The following is a 15,851-nucleotide window of genomic DNA, read 5'->3' as shown; positions in this document are numbered from 1 at the left end:
TTTTGCTGTTCTTTGACAAAAATGTCTATCTTTCAGTTTGGGGGATTTCTTCTTCATCTGAAGATGATGCATTGTGCATAGTGCTCTGGGTTATATTCTTCCCCATCTTCTTCTTCAGATACTTCCTCCTTTTCTAAATCATTGTTCTCTTGTTCCTCCTGGACATCTGAAAAAAATCTGGTTGACGACCTGTTGGTCACTGAAACGTGCACCATTGGCTTCAGCAAAGAGAGAACTGGGGGGGACTGTCATCTGCAGCACCTTTATAGCCCCTGTCTTCATTCCCCAGTTGTAAACAATTTCAAGAAATGTTTATTTTGTCCGATTTTGTCAGAATTTGTATTTATTTTGTCTGTGAACTTGAGTCATGTGTGGGTCACAGAGGGAAGATGCTGCTTGTCTGAGTTCAATGAGTAGCACACAATCTCAATTTCTCGTGTGTGTCTTCGTGGTTTTTGTGTGTAAATGATTTTATAACTGCCGGGTCAAAAATGACCCTATGACAGTCTTTGTACCCTGGTGGTGCACAGCTTACATGGAAATATGAACAAAGGAAATGTTTCCCTTTTTCTAATGTTGGTGTCACTCTAGGAAAGGTCATCAAATTTCAAGTTGAAAAAATATAATTTAGGGGGTTTCCTCTGCTGTTAAACGTAGTGGCGGGTAATTTTTTACACTTAAGACAACACAAGGGTGAAATTAAGTAACTGCTAAACTTTAACATTAGAACTGAACCACTTCTTGTCCCTTTTAAGTTGATTCCTCCAGTCACAATTCATGACCACACCCTTTCGCAGTATGCTCAATCCAAATTGAGAATATCCTCCTCCAGCAATTTCCTGGTAAACAACCTATTGACTTCATCATTTTCTCCTGTTAGTCATATGCCATTATCATCATTCATCCTGTAACCATTGATACCTTTTACTCTTTATTATTCTACTTTTGCATTTTACCTGTTGTTGTGTGTTTCTCTGATACAAAAGAAGCGCTACAAAACGGCACAAATTCACAAATCTGATATTGCGCTCATTAGATATACCTTCAGATAAATCAATGATTACAATTTTGTCCAATAATGGACTGGTGCCCTGATTCATAAAAAAAATATGAATAATCCTTAGAGATAAATTCATACATTTTCAGTAATAACTTGGCCAATATTCCATTTCAATAAGCATGAGCATCAATACAGAAAGGTAAAGCGAGGACTGTTCCAAATTATATAACACGGTTGTAAAATCTTTGCTGTTCCTAATTTTTAAAATTTATTTCCACATTCTAATCTACAGATTAACTAGACTCACACCCCTGAGCAAGTGTGCCAAATTCCATGACTGTCAAACAGATAAAGTGATACACAGTGTACAAAACATTATGAACACCTGCTCTTTCCATGACATAGACTGACCAGGAGAATCCAGGTGAAAGGTATGATCCTCATTGATGTTAAATCTATTTCAATCATTGTTGATGATGGGCAAGAGACAGGTTAAAGACACATTTTCGACCTTGAGACAATTGAGACATGGATTGTGCATGTGTGCCATTCAGAGAGTGAATGGGCAAGACAAAAAAGATTCAAGTGACTTTGAACGGGGTATGGTAGTAGGTGCCAGGCGTACCTGTTTGTGTCAAGAACTGCAACGCTGCTGGGGTTTTCACACTCAACCGTTTCTCGTGTGCATTAAAAATGGTTCACCACCCAAAGGACAGCCAGCCAACTTAACACAATTGTGGGAAGCATTGGAGTAAACAAGAGCCAGCATCCCTGTGAAACGCTTTCGACACCTTGTGGAGTCCATGCCGCTACGAATTGAGGCTGTTCTTAGGGCAAAGGAGGGGTGTTCTTAATGTTTTATGCACTCAATGCATATGTGCCTTTTATTGTTGATCATTCATTATATTTCACTACTTCTTCACCTCTTTGACCAGGTGCCAGGTCAGGCCATGATTGGTGGAGAACTCCAGGCGGACCTGTGTGTCGATGTGGGGGGAGGGGTCTCTGCCACAGCCCATGACCAATGAGAACTGCAGTGTGTAGGAGGCTCCAATCTGCATGGACTGGGTCTCCACATAACGGATACTGGAGCCTGGGCTGGGATCACCTGAGAAACTACAGTACAATAAACGGTTAGCTAACACACATTAACAACACATAGAACTACTTATCCACATAGTGTCTACTGGAACAGGGGCCTGAAAAAAGTTCATATCTTGGCTCAATCTCAATCAAACCTCAATCTGAAGCAGAGGTGAAGGGTTTTTACCAATACCTGTAAAGCTGTTGGTAATGTTTTTAGCAGTATTTGAGTAGATTACACAGGTACATACAATATTTGTGATGACACTATACCCAGGGATAGTAGGTTGTGTTTTGTTCTGATAGCGTAAAAGCCCCCCCCCAAAAGATAATAGCAACGATTCAGCACCACTGAGATGAACTGCGACATAACTACAAGTATGTAGTTCAGCACCACATGACAGTGTACAGAAACCTTCTAAGGTGCAACCTCTCTCCGCTAGCCTGAAGATAATGGGAAGTACTGTAGGCCGGAAAGTGATAAACGCTTGTCTTTAGTATACCTGAGTGTCCAGTCGTGCTGGCAGTAGGGCTGGACGTGCCCCAGGTAGAAACCCAGACTCTGAGTGACATCAAGTACATTACTGAAGTCCAGACTTATGGTGTTGAACAGCACAGAGGTCATAGTGATCTCATCCACTGCCCAAACGTCATGCCCACGCCCAGAGTGGTACGGCTGCCACCAACGGAACTGCACCCCAAACCTACGGGCACCGGGGGGTAACTCCACTGATACAATCCTGTAGAGGTGAGAAGGAAGGAGGCATGGAGGGGAGAGAATGAAGGGAGGAGGGGAAGGTAGGTGGAGAGTGAGAATGAAGGGACGGAGAGAGGAACACAGGAAGGGATGGAGAAATGAGATAAGGGCAGGTGGAGAGAGAAGATGGAGGGAAGGAGAGGGTGTGGGATGGAGTGTTATCAATGTTCTCAAAATAATCCAAACAGTCCAGATGGAGTGAGTCACATTAGCAAGGCTCTGACTGACTAGGTCTGGATGGTGCTCTTCTATAACCCACACAGCTATGGACTCAATTACCTCCTCTCAGCAGACACACACACACAATGTGCATTCACACCTCTATCCCGACACTTTGCCCCCAGCCTTCTGCCCCCTGATGAAGAGCTCTTTCGGTGGCCCAGGCCCAGCACTGCGCGCGTGTGTGTGTGTGTGTGTAGCCGTTTGTCATTACAACACACAGTTGGCAGTACTAAATGGGTCCCTGTGGGTTACATCTCTCCTCTCAGCACCAGGCATCCATTAGCACAAGAAATATGTGTGTTAACAGCATTACAGACGCCTTAGGACTGTGTCACAAATGCACGCACAGAGAAACACACACACCTCCAGCCCCCCACCCCCTCTAGTACAGTACCTGGGTTCGTGGAAGCCCTTATATGCGTAGTGTTGCAGCAGGATCCAGGTAATGCCATTGTCTGAGGAGAAGTGCAGCAACACACCTTCTCCTGGTTGGTCAGGGGCAGGACAGGAGCTCAGGATGCTACGACTTCCCAGACGCAAAGTGAACTGGAGGTACCTGGGGGAGAGAAGGGGGATGGAGAAGGAGAGAGGGGGTCGAGGGGTAGAGAGAGGAGATATGAGAGAGGAAGGGAAGGCGGTTAGACAAATAGACAGATGGAAGAAGGGAGGGAGGGAGAGGAGGAGGGGTGGCAGGATGAGATGATGGATGAGGTGATTACACGAATGACGACACAAATAGATAGAAGAGAAGGATGAGAGGAAGAGTGTGGGGAGAGAGAGAGAAAGTCAGAGAGAGAGGGTGAGAGTCAGACACATTTAGACATGTTTTCACCTTCCTCTCACAATGTGTCTCTGAGAGTTGACATATAAGCAACTAGGGAAGAGAGAGATGGTAGCACCCAGGATGCTGCACTATTCATCAACACACACACACACACACACACACACACACACACACACACACACACACACACACACACACACACACACACACACACACACACAGCCTCCAGCTCCCTCTGTCCTTGGCTCTGGCTCAGTGTGGCTCTAATCACCAGCCCAGTTTCCTCTGGCTCACTCAGTCTGAGAGGAAAGTGGTATTAAATATGGCCGTCAGGTGGCACACAGGGAGCCACAGAAGGCATAATCAATCAAACACAGATGCCATCTCATCTCTCTATCCTTCTCTCCTACTCTATTCCTCACTCTCTTTCATTCTTCCTTTCCCCTCAAATCTCCTCTCATCTACAGTCCCCATCCATCTCACACCACAGGGATGGGGGGGAAGGAGAGAAAGAGGGAATAGGTGACAGAGGAGAGGAGAGAGGTGACTTGTTGGAACTTCTGCAATATTAATCAGAGATTAGAATGCCTGCTGAGGATATGAGATGAACCCTGATATGATCCCAGTATAATGTATTCTGTGAAACTGACCATTAGAAAAGGTGTGTAAATGTGAATATTCATATGTACCTCCAAGTCTCATTCATAGACATTGACTGAAATTGCAAGACATTATCATGATTTTTCTCTCTCCCCTTTCTTTCCCGTACAGTAATACATGAGTATGTGCAAGCACCTGTGAGTGTGTGTCCCTAGCCCAGTACTGTACCTGGCCTGAGAGCTGTCGAGCGGTGCGGTCACCAGGTGTCGTCTGCTGTCCCTGTTGAAGACCAAAGCCTTGCCACTGGCCAGAACCCCACAGCCGAAACTCACCTCCGCTCCCCTCAGGGAGGAGAAACTGTGGAAGGAGGAGATAAAGACCTTCACAATCTGTTTAATAGGGCTGTTCTTATCAGTTCACACTCCAGAGAAGCTAGTAATGCAACATAAAATGTAAACAAAATAAAATGTTCAGACAATTATAATCGTTTTTTGGCGGGAACAATAGCACATTTTCCTAATAGCAATGTAACACAGTGCTTAACGTTCAACATGTGTGTGTGTGTGTCTGTCAGTCCGTCCGTCTGACTGTCTATCGTTGAGCACGTTCTCCTTTTAGTTTACCTGTGGTAGGAGGAGAGTCTGGGGGAGGAGAAACCCTCAGACAGGAAGGCAGAGAATGTCTGGGATGCCAGCTCACATGCTGGACCATTAAACCCTTGGTCACACCTACAGGAGCAGAGGGGCGGGGAGGGAAGGGTATGGGAGGAGAGCAAGGAGAGCAAGAGGAGGGTATGAAGGAAGAGTGGGAGGAGAGGGGGAGGGAAGGGAGGAAGGGAGGAGGAGAGACGGAAATAAATGTATGGAGGTTAGAAAATATGGGGACAGAAGAAGAAAATATTAGGAAAGGGTGGGAGGGAGAGGAAAATTGGGATGAGAGAGGGAGACAAGTCAGGCAGAATAAGAGACAGAAAGAGAGAACAAAGAAGGAGAAAGGCAAAGTAGAAAAACAGAGAGAGAGAGAGAGATGGGAATGGAACCAGATACAGAACCAGATACATAGATTAATACATGCAAATAAAAATAATTTGATCACGATCTTAGCGCTAAGACATGTTGAATTAGCAATAAAAGAGAATGAGAATAATTAATTCAAGATATACAGTATTGTTCATTCATTAAGTTCTGTTCTTACTTGCAGCCGGTGCGGGAGCATTGTCCTCTTCCAGAGCAGAAACGAAGGCAGGATGGACCAATGTAAACTGGATATACACACAAATAAGAGAGAGATAAGAAATTATATATATATATATATATATATATATATATGGACTTTTGAAATATAATACCTTTGAAAGATGGTAGTGGTTTCTTTTTGAGGTTCTAGAAAGTTAATCTTTAAGAGATTTGAACCATTCAATTTAGCATCGCCAGACCCATGGTCTTATGAGGCACACAGGACCACTGGTGTGTGTAAGGTTCTCACCATTGTCTATGGCCCACATGTTGCCAGCAGCCATGCCACTCTGTCTCCAGCGAAACTGTGTGGTCTCAGTCAAGGCAGCGTTGGGAAGTGGGATGGAGATCCTAGTCCAGCTGTAGATTGGTAGAAACATAGTTTTAAATACAACACTAGTAGCAATTGAATGTATCTCTATGAACACACACTAATCTGTGTGTGTGTGTGTGTGTGTGTGTGTGTGTGTGTGTGTGTGTGGTGCCTACCCGCTGTAGTTGTCTGAGGAGTAGATGGTGCTGTGTGGTAGGTGGGGGCCAGCACACAAATCTGGAAGACACTCTGTGTGGAGCAGCGACCAGGAACGACCGTGATTGGTGGAAAACTCCAGATTCACACTAACAAAGCGATAGAAAAATCTTATCTACACTTCAAAATTATGCACATATAAATTTAAAAAGCAAGATAAAAAAGTTAGAAACTTTGCACCCATGGAAATGGACTCCTCAATATTGTATCATATCATATTGTAGCGAGGTTCGATCTCTTGACGGAACGGCTAAGGTACTGGTACCCAGGTTTAAGTCCCGGTCGTAACATATCCTACCTGTTGGCAGGCTGGTAGGACCCACAGCCCAGGTTGATGGAGAACTGTGCTACATGGGTAAGTGTGCCAGGAAGGACAGGCAGCAGCTGCATGAAGTCTACTGCCCAGACGTGACGGTTGGCACCGCCATGTGCCCGCTGCTCCAGGCAGAACTGGGTGATGGGGGTCTGGAGGTCTGTGGACAGGGCTACTGACACTACTGACGGAGTCTGGTGGAGAGGGGGGAGGGTGAGGAAGGAGGGGTGAGTTGAGGGAGAGAGGGAGGGGAGAGGAGATGAAGCACAGTTGAGGAATTAAAAATGGTTCGAGCTGGGTGGAGCAACATATTTTACATTTAGCTAGCTAAACATGAAAAATACAGTTTGAATTTGCTCAGTTCATAGAGCAGCCTAGTGTAGGAGATGGAGCAGGTCTATGTTATGTGTGTAGTCTCACCATATAAGAGGAGTATGGCAGGGTATCCAACAGCACAAGGTCTCGTCTCCCCTCTGACCTACCAAACAAGATGACATCATTCTCATGGGACTCTCCTGGGTCACACTCCCCACCACCTGCAGGGAAACACACAGACAAGCATGCTTTCTTTGTCAGGAAAATATTGGGCTGCAAGCATAAAAAGACTGACAGCTTAGCTAACAGAGAATAGGCCTCTTTCTCAATATTTTTTATATTTGTCCGCTCCTTGTCCATCCCCTTCATCTGCACTGATTGGAAAAGACTTGACAGGTGAAAACAATAAAGTGGAAGCTCAACAGGTCAGTACAAAGAAGGCAAGGAGAGGCCAGGTATTTACATCATTGAGAAAGAGTCTGTGTCAGTGGTAGGTGGTTCTTACCCATGGTGAAGTAGAACCGAAGGTTTCCGAAGGAGGTGGTATCCAGGTAGGGAGTACACATCTTCCTCTCTCCATCCCTCTCAAACACCAGGGCCATGCCTGACTCTATCTCCCCACAATGGGTCCCATACACAGCCCCCTCGATGTCCCAGCTACACACAGACAGAGAAGGGTTAAACACCAGGGCCATGCCTGATTCTATCTCCCCACAATGGGTCCCATACACAGCCCCCTCGATGTCCCAGTTACACACAGAGACAGAGAAGGGTTAAACACCAGGGCCATGCCTGACTCTATCTCCCCACAATGGGTCCCATACACAGCCCCCTCGATGTCCCAGCTACACACAGACAGAGAAGGGTTAAACACCAGGGCCATGCCTGACTATCTCCCTACCCTGGGTCCCATTCACTGCCCCCTCGAAATCCCAGCTACACACAGAGAGAGAGAAGGGTTACATTGGAATAGCAATCCTGTCTCAGCAGTTTCTGTCTCTCCTTCTCAGTACTGATGACATTTCCCTGTGTGTGTGACAGGGACGACAATGGACAGGTTTCAACTGACATAGACAGTTTTTGTTTGTTAGCTACGCTATCCTTACGAACCGCATAGCATTAGAACAGTATGTACCTGTATGTTAGCTAGTTACAATGGCGGTAAGCCGTCATTGTAAATAAGAATTTATTGTTAACTGACTTGCCTTGTTAAGTAAAGGTTAAATAAAAAACATTTACCCTAATGTTAGTTTCCTACTAATACATCGATCTTGCCAGGCAGTATATTAACTATCTGCTATCTAACTAACTACCCAACATTTATTGGCTTGATTATTTACATCCCTACTGTCACGTTCGTCGTAAAGAGGAGACCAAGGCGCAGCATGATGAGAATACATTCCTCTTTATTAAAGGAAGAACAAGAAGAACACTTAAACAAACTAACAACAAAACTAACAACAAAACGAACGTGACACTATATAACACGAGTGCTGAAACAGGCAACTATACATAGACAATAACCCACAAAATACCCAAGGAATATGGCTACCTAAATATGGTCCCCAATCAGAGACAGCGATAAACAGCTGCCTCTGATTGAGAACCAATCTAGGCAACCATAGACATAAAAACACCTAGACTAGAAACAACCCCATAAACAAAACAAAAACCCTAGACAGGACGAAAACACATATATCACCCTCGTCACACCCTGACCTAACCAAAATATTAAAGAAAACAAGGAATACTAAGGTCAGTGCGTGACAACTACATTCTTAGCTAAGTGGTATAGTCGATCAATTCAATGGATTTCTACTCTGATTTCAGAGCACTCTTGCGCAGCATAACTGATGAACTTATGAATGCACAACACCCGTTGAATATGGCTGGAGTCAGTAAACGTCTGCAAAAAAAGCATATTTAAATTGTTGCCAGCAGCACAGTTACAGTCACCAACGCTCTGGATAACATGAAAACAGCCTAACCAGCCTAGAGTGAGTCAAATGGTCAGAGTGAATAGTTCTCTCATTTATTTCTGGAAGTAGCTAGCCAACGTTAGCTTGGTTGCTTGACTGCCATTGAACGCCTGGATCAAACCTACTCCTCGGCCAGAGCATCCAGTGTGCGCTCTGAACACTCCGAGAGCGAAACGCTCGGAATTTATGATTGGACAATCTTTCAAAGCTCTAGATTTACGAACGCACAGCACGTAATCTGGCACTCCCTATTAAATTTACGAACACACCCAAAATCATATATTTTTTTAACTAGGAATATGTTGAACTAACAAGCTAGCAAAAGGTAGCCTAGCAACAGCATCAACTTCTAGACAGGCCAAGCTCTAGTACGCTCAACTAAAACGATACTGTTTGTTTCAAGTATACTAATATGAACTAATATTATTTACTGTAGCATGCAGTATATACTCATTAAGTATACAGTATGTTAGTATTGGTATTCACACACAGCTATAGAGACAGATAGATGGAGATGTCTCACTTGGTGGGCAGACTTTCAAAGTCCTCCTCCCAGTAGCTCCGACCCTCCTCTCGGTGGAGGTCAATGTCTCTGGTGGAGGCGAAGGTGTGGCCCACCCCCTCCTCGTTGTTGCCATGGAAATACAGGATGTTGCCCTCTGATTGACAGGCACGCTGGGAAAGAAGGAAGTGAAATGACAATGTCAAATATCATCAATACAGATGACAATACAGTATGGCAATAACGTATTACTTTACTGTAGGTCTTGTACATGGTGAAGTGTTACACTGACCACGACCTGACTGGTAAAAACCTCCTGGTCCTAGTAAGTAAGCAATAGTATTTTGGTGAGGGCAACTTGATTAACTTGATTCCCTTACCTCGTCTAAAAAGATGGTTTGCAAACTGCCATTAAACAGTTGGAGAAGAAGAGGAAGAAGAACATGGTACCTTGACGGTAGCCCCAGGGAAGAAAAGCCAGTTGGCCGTGTCTGGGGGGTCCAGATTATCCTCCAGTAGGGGAGGTATGTAAGCAGCGTTGACCAGGAGTACGTTGTCCAGGCCCCAGCACGACTCGTAGCCTTCGGGTCCCTGGGGGGCCTCCTGGGACCAGCGTACACGCACCCCATCTCCCCTGGAGTGCACTGGCAGGGGCAGGAGGTGGACTACTGTACTGCTGTTAGTTGGAGCTCTGTGGAGAGGATATATTATATATATAAGCTCCGAATCAGTGTGTTTCTTGTGTGTGTGTATTGTGTGTGTGTGTAGAGTGGTGTAAGGGAAGGTGTGCATGTGTGGGGGAGAGAGAGTATGTGTGAGTGTATGTGTGTGTGTGCGTGGGTGGGGGGGGGGGGGGGGGGGTCTGTGTTTACAATAGAGCAGAACATGCAATTAACATGCTGCTGGGAAAAAATGACGAAACATTATCATCAAAAATAAAAGAGGGAGAGGGAGAGGGAGAGGAAGCGAGAGATAGAGAGACAGAGGGTGAGAAAGAGAGAGAGAGAGAGAGTTAAAGTGGGGGAGAGAGTGTTCAACTAGAGAATAAAATATTACAGGAAGAGGAAAGGAATGACAAATTGAGAGGGGGAGGTGTGAAAGAGCGAAAAAAGAGAGGAAGACATGGTGTTTATGACAGATGGATGTCTGTGTGAAGAGGGAAGGAAGCAGGAAGAGGAGAGAGAGAGAGAAAGGAAGGGAGAAAGAGAGGAAGGGGGGATGTCTGTGTGAATAGGGAAGGCTTGAGGGAAGGATTGAGGGAGAGAGAGTTGATGAGAGAGAGAGAGAGAGAGAGAGAGAGAGAGAGATACCTGATCTTCTCCAGGGTGATCCAGTCATTGGAGCCGTTGTTCTTGTTCAGACTGAACGCCACGATGATGCTGGGGTCAGAGTAACTGAACCTACATGTGCCTGAACCTAGAAAGAGAAACACACACACACAGACAGAGGGAAAAGAGTTACATAGTGATACTTCATGAGTGGACAGCTCTGTGTATTAACGCCATGCTAAGGTTGTGTCCCAAATGACACCTTACTCTATAATGCACTACTTTGACCTGAGTGCTATGTAGGTCCTGCTCAAAAGTAGTGCACTGCTTAGAAACAGGGTGCCATTTGTGAAGCAGCCTAAGCCCCAGAGAGGGGAAGTGCACATATAGAATGTAAAAGTCAGCTGTTTCTGCATCAATTCAAATTCCTCAAAATCAGAATGGCAATGTTCTACTGGTGCCCTGAGAGGCCTGTGAGCATCTTCTATAAAGCCCTTCCTTCCTTCCTTCCTTCCTTCCTTCCTTCCTTCCTTCCTTCCTTCCTTCCTTCCTTCCTTCCTTCCTTCCTTCCTTCCTTCCTTCCTTCCTTCCTTCCTTCCTTCCTTCCTCACTCCCCATCTCTTTCCCCACCCTTCCTCTATCCCCTCACTCCTTCCTCCCCTCCCTTCCTCTTTCCTTCCCTCCCAGCCATGTAGAAATTATACTTTAAATGGTGTTAAATACAAATGATCTGCTTAGCAGTTGGTGCCCAGGGAGGCGGACAGGCTGATGGAGAGAGGAAAGAAGAGAAGCGGAGAGGAGGGGAGAGGGGAGAGGAGGGAGTGGTACTGCTGATGCATGCTATAAAGGAGCTTCGGCCCTACTTTACTAAGGGGAGCATGGAGAAGGGAGGGATGAAGGGATAGAGGTGCTAGAGTGCACCCCTCCCAGGGCATCGGGGAGGGAGGAAAGAGGGGCTAAGATGTCACAGGTCAGAGGTCACTCATGGTCCCAATATCTTCCCCCTCCCCCAACCTCCATAGGGCCTAACCTCGGACCTACACAGCACTGTATGTTTCTTTCATATTTATGAGTACATACAGGGCCATGCAGACTGACTGGCTGACCGGTAGAGAGAGAAAGAGAGAGAGAGAGATAGAGTGTAAGTAAATGAGAAAGGGCGAGAGAAAGAGAGAGAGGGATCGCTGCAGCCTGTTCTCCTGCTCTCCTGTGGGACTGTCACAGATGCGTGTAATGGACATGAAAAATATGAAGTGTCTAAAAACTCCATCTGCCTGACACGGGCTGTTGGGTGGCATTCCAGGTCTCACTAAACCGAATTTACCATGATAGGAGAAAGAAATAGAGAGAAGGAGAAACAAGGAGAGAGAAAGAGAGAGAGAGAGAGAGAGAGAGAGAGAGTGAGTGAGGAAAGCAGAGAGGAAAAACAACAAAAGCACTCAGTGTGTTGGCTAAAGATATGTAAGACCTCTCTGAGTAGTGTAATGGTATTTCATAAATGTTCATTACATAGAGTGTTACCACAGGAGAATGTCAGGCCATATGTCTGTGAGCTGAAGCAGAAGTGCAGCTGGGTCATGCAGCAAGACAATGATCCAAAACACACAATCAAGTCTACATGATAATGGCTAAAAAGAAACAAATTAGTCCAGACCTATTCCCAATTGGGATGTTGTGGAAGGACTTGAAACGAGCAGTTCATGCTTGAAAATCCCCAAATGTCGCTGAGTTACAGCAGGTCTGCATGAAAGAGTGGGCCAAAATTCCTCCACAGCGACATAAGAGAGAGATCAACAACTACAGGAAGTGTTTGGTTGGAGTCATTGCAGCTAAAAGCTAAGTGCAGCTAAGTGGCACAATCAGTTATTGAGTGTAAGGGGGAAATTACTTTTTCACACAGGGGCATTTGGTGTTGTGTAACCCTGTCTATAAAATAAATGCAATAAGTCTTTTGTATTTTATTGCAAAAACGGCAGCTACTCTACATGGAGTTCACACAAAACATGAAACATGGCATAATACAGAACATTAATAGACAACAGCTCAAGGACACAACTACATATTTTTTTTCTTCAAAAGGCTCACGTATCAATACAGACACACAAACTATCTAGGTCAAATAGGGGAGAGGTGTGAGGTGAGGTGAGGTTATATTTATATTTTTTGAAACCAGGTTTGCTGTTCACTTGAGCAATATACAACATGCAAATAAGGGCTCTGTATAATACTGTACGTTTTTACTGTACGGATTAGGGGACTCTTTCCTTGCTGCACTCGACTACACTACTGGATACGTGGAACTCACACTTCTCTATCTTGACATATAGTTGACTCTGCAGGAGGCATCTAGGACTTGGCGAACGTGCAGTATGTGTTCCGGAAGGGTCTTGGGGAAGATCAAGATTTCGTCGAGGTAAACAAAGATTCAACATATCCCTCAGGGTGTCATTGAACAATGCTTGAAAGACTGTCGGTGAGTTCGATAATCTGAAGGTCATGACTAAATACTCATAGTAGCCACTTGGGGTGTTAAAGGCAGTCTTCCACTCATCTCCCTCCCTGATTCTCACCAGATTGTAAGCGTTGCGGAGGTCCAGTTTGGTGAAGAATTGGGCCGCTTGGAACAACTCCAGGAGTAGGGAATTATTGATCGCAATCTGGTTCAGCCCTCTGTAATCGATGCAGGGACGCAGGCCTCCATCCTTCAGACACTGAAGACGTAGATGTCGATTTACCTTTTATAACTAGGGGGCGCTTTTTAAATTTTTGGATGAAAAACGTTCCCGTTTTAAACAAGATATTTTGTCACGAAAAGATGCTCGACTATGCATATAATTGACAGCTTTGGAAAGAAGACACTCTGACGTTTCCAAAACTGGAAAGATATTGTTTGTGAGTGCCACAGAACTGATGTTACAGAAAACATTCTGATAAAAATCCAATCAGGAAGTGCCGCATTTTTTGACTCCTTATATGGCTGTGGAGGAGCTAGGAGTCAGCTTACATTTTCCACGTTTTCCCCAAGGTGTCTGCAGCATTGTGACGTATTATTGGCATATTGGCATATTATTAGGCATATCATTGGAAGATTGACCATAAGAGACTACATCTACCAGGTGGTCGCTTGGTGTCCTCCGTCGCAATTATTGCGTAATCTCCAGCTGCAGTATTTTTCCGTTTGCCTCTGATGAGAAACTAACTGCCACAAATGATTTTGCATCTAATAGAATTGTGAAAAACACCTTGAGGATTGATTCTAAACAACGTTTGCCATGTTTATGTCGATATTATGGAGCTAATTTGGAAAAAAGTTTGGCGTAGTAGTGACTGCATTTTCATTTTTTTTTCTTAGCCAAACGTGATGAACAAAACGGAGCTATTTCTCTTACACAAATAATATTTTTGGAAAAACTGAACATTTGCTATCTAACTGTGAGTCTCGTCATTGAAAACATCCGAAGTTCTTCAAAGGTAAATGATTTTATTTGAATGCTTTTCTTGTTTTTGTGAAAATGTTGCTTGCTGAATGCTAGGCTTAATGCTATGCTAGGCTATCAATACTCTTACACAAATGCTTGTGTAGCTTTGGTTGAAAAGCATATTTTGAAAATCTGAGATGACAGTGTTGTTAACAAAAGGCTAAGTTTGTGTTTCAATATATTAATTTCATTTAATTTGCAATTTTCATGAATAGGAAACGTTGCGTTATGGATACGGATACGGGTTTGGAGTCGCAAGACGTTAAGGCAGCCCCCTGCATCTCTCTGATTCAGATTCAGAGGCGCTGGGTAGGAGTTCTATGGCACAGTCGTAAGGATGATGAGGGGGAAGGGTGATGGCCTGCCTCTTACTGAAGGCCTGCTGGAGATTGAAGTATTCGGGAGGGAGAGCGAAAAAGTCTTAGTCTTCAAGGGATGCTGGAGGATACGGCGAGGCTCTTGGTGGGGGTCTTAGACATTTAGTCTGGCAGGCCTTAGCCCAGTCTAGTAGGTGTCCCATGGACCAGGAAACTAGTGGGTTACGTAGCGCTAGCCAGGGGTACCCTAGGATAAGGGGCTTCCCGGGAGCACTGATCAACAGAATACAAAGATTCTCAGAGTGGTTCACCCCAACCTGCATTAGAACGGGCTTGGTCTGATATTCCACCTGACCGGAGCCAAAGGGGTGTCCATTGATGGCTTGAATCTGCAGAGGAATGGGACATTTTACGTAGGGGATTTGTAATTCTCTGATGAAGTCTTCATCAATACATTTACCAGTGGCCCCGGAGTCCACAAAGGCTTCAATCTGGATCTCACGGTTGTCCCAGTGGAGGGTTGCGGGTAGTAACAGATGGTGATTGGATAGCCGGGAGGTAACTGCACAGCTCGTCAGGGGTGCCCCTGTCCTGGTGAGCCCTGGTTTCTCGTCAGCTCTGGGCAGGTAGCACGGAGATGGCCGAGACCTCCGCAGTAGAGGCCGCAGCGTTCGAGCATGCACCAGTCACGCTCCTGTGGGCTCCTCAATGCTGGATTTGGGGGGACTGGGGTGATCAGGAAACCTAGATACTGGGGTGGTGTCAAAAAAGCACTGTCTCACGCGTTCTCGGAGGAGGTTGTCGATCCTAATTGGTCCTCTCCCAGTTCCCGAGAAGCTAATTCATCCTTGATGAAGTTAGACAACCCCTGGTGGAAAGCAGTGACCAGTGCCTCCGTATTCCAGCCACTCTCGGTGGCGAGGATGCGGAACTCAGTGGTGAAGTCAGCCACTGGTCTGGCCCCTTGGCAGACCGCTTCTCGTCCTCCAACTGGGTGGTCGAAGTCTCGTAGCAGCTTGGCAGTGAAGGCTAATATGTAGCTGCAGGGTGGTGGCTGCTGTTCCCACACCGCTGTTGTAGCTCGAACACCAGAGAGCATTGGATGAGTAACACGGATTGCCGTCACACTGCTCGGGGGCTGGAATCTTGGGTTCCCGGTCCAGGTTCCCTGCAGGAACTACGGTGACGCCTGTAACATTGGGTGATGAGACTTGGCTATTAGCTCCTCCTGGGCTGGAGTTGGACTGTGGTTGGAGGGAATCGGTAAGTGCCCGGAGGGTCTCTGATATTTGGGAGAGTTGTTCTTGCTGCCACCCAATTAGTGCTACTTGTTGGGTTTTAAGCATTCTGGATCTGGGTGATCTCTTCTGGGTCCATGTTGAGGCAGAAGCTTGCTGTGATATGGTGAGGTTGGACACAGGTGCAGAGAAGAGACCAGACGAGGAATCAGTGGTTAAGGATATACATT

At 45.5% G+C, this 15,851-nt stretch overlaps 1 protein-coding gene across 4 annotated transcripts in view; it reads right to left on the bottom strand.

Moving 5' to 3' along the window:
* The window catches only part of LOC109888924 (reelin), a 268,663-nt gene that overhangs the window by 93,601 nt on the left and 159,211 nt on the right, over positions 1-15,851 (bottom strand). For 3 of the 4 annotated variants that reach the window (XM_031823228.1, XM_031823230.1, XM_031823229.1), the window contains exons 1-11: positions 7,344-7,571; positions 6,944-7,059; positions 6,509-6,717; positions 6,171-6,299; positions 5,932-6,041; positions 5,641-5,707; positions 5,070-5,174; positions 4,675-4,803; positions 3,457-3,618; positions 2,587-2,823; positions 1,924-2,116 (exon numbers count right to left, since the gene is read on the bottom strand). In XM_031823228.1, the coding sequence (XP_031679088.1) occupies positions 1,924-2,116; positions 2,587-2,823; positions 3,457-3,618; positions 4,675-4,803; positions 5,070-5,174; positions 5,641-5,707; positions 5,932-6,041; positions 6,171-6,299; positions 6,509-6,717; positions 6,944-7,059; positions 7,344-7,533 (1,647 nt within the window). In that variant the 5' untranslated portion in view covers positions 7,534-7,571. Of the gene's footprint in view, positions 1-1,923; positions 2,117-2,586; positions 2,824-3,456; positions 3,619-4,674; positions 4,804-5,069; positions 5,175-5,640; positions 5,708-5,931; positions 6,042-6,170; positions 6,300-6,508; positions 6,718-6,943; positions 7,060-7,343; positions 7,572-9,340; positions 9,493-9,769; positions 10,011-10,629; positions 10,736-15,851 lie in introns of those variants that run through there. The other variant, XM_031823231.1, reaches the window with a different exon arrangement.

Source organism: Oncorhynchus kisutch, linkage group LG4 (assembly GCF_002021735.2).
Source record: "Oncorhynchus kisutch isolate 150728-3 linkage group LG4, Okis_V2, whole genome shotgun sequence".
In the NCBI taxonomy this organism is placed as follows: Eukaryota; Metazoa; Chordata; class Actinopteri; order Salmoniformes; family Salmonidae; genus Oncorhynchus; species Oncorhynchus kisutch.
Note: the sequence above shows the minus strand (reverse complement) of the source record. Positions and strands in the feature narration are given on the sequence as shown.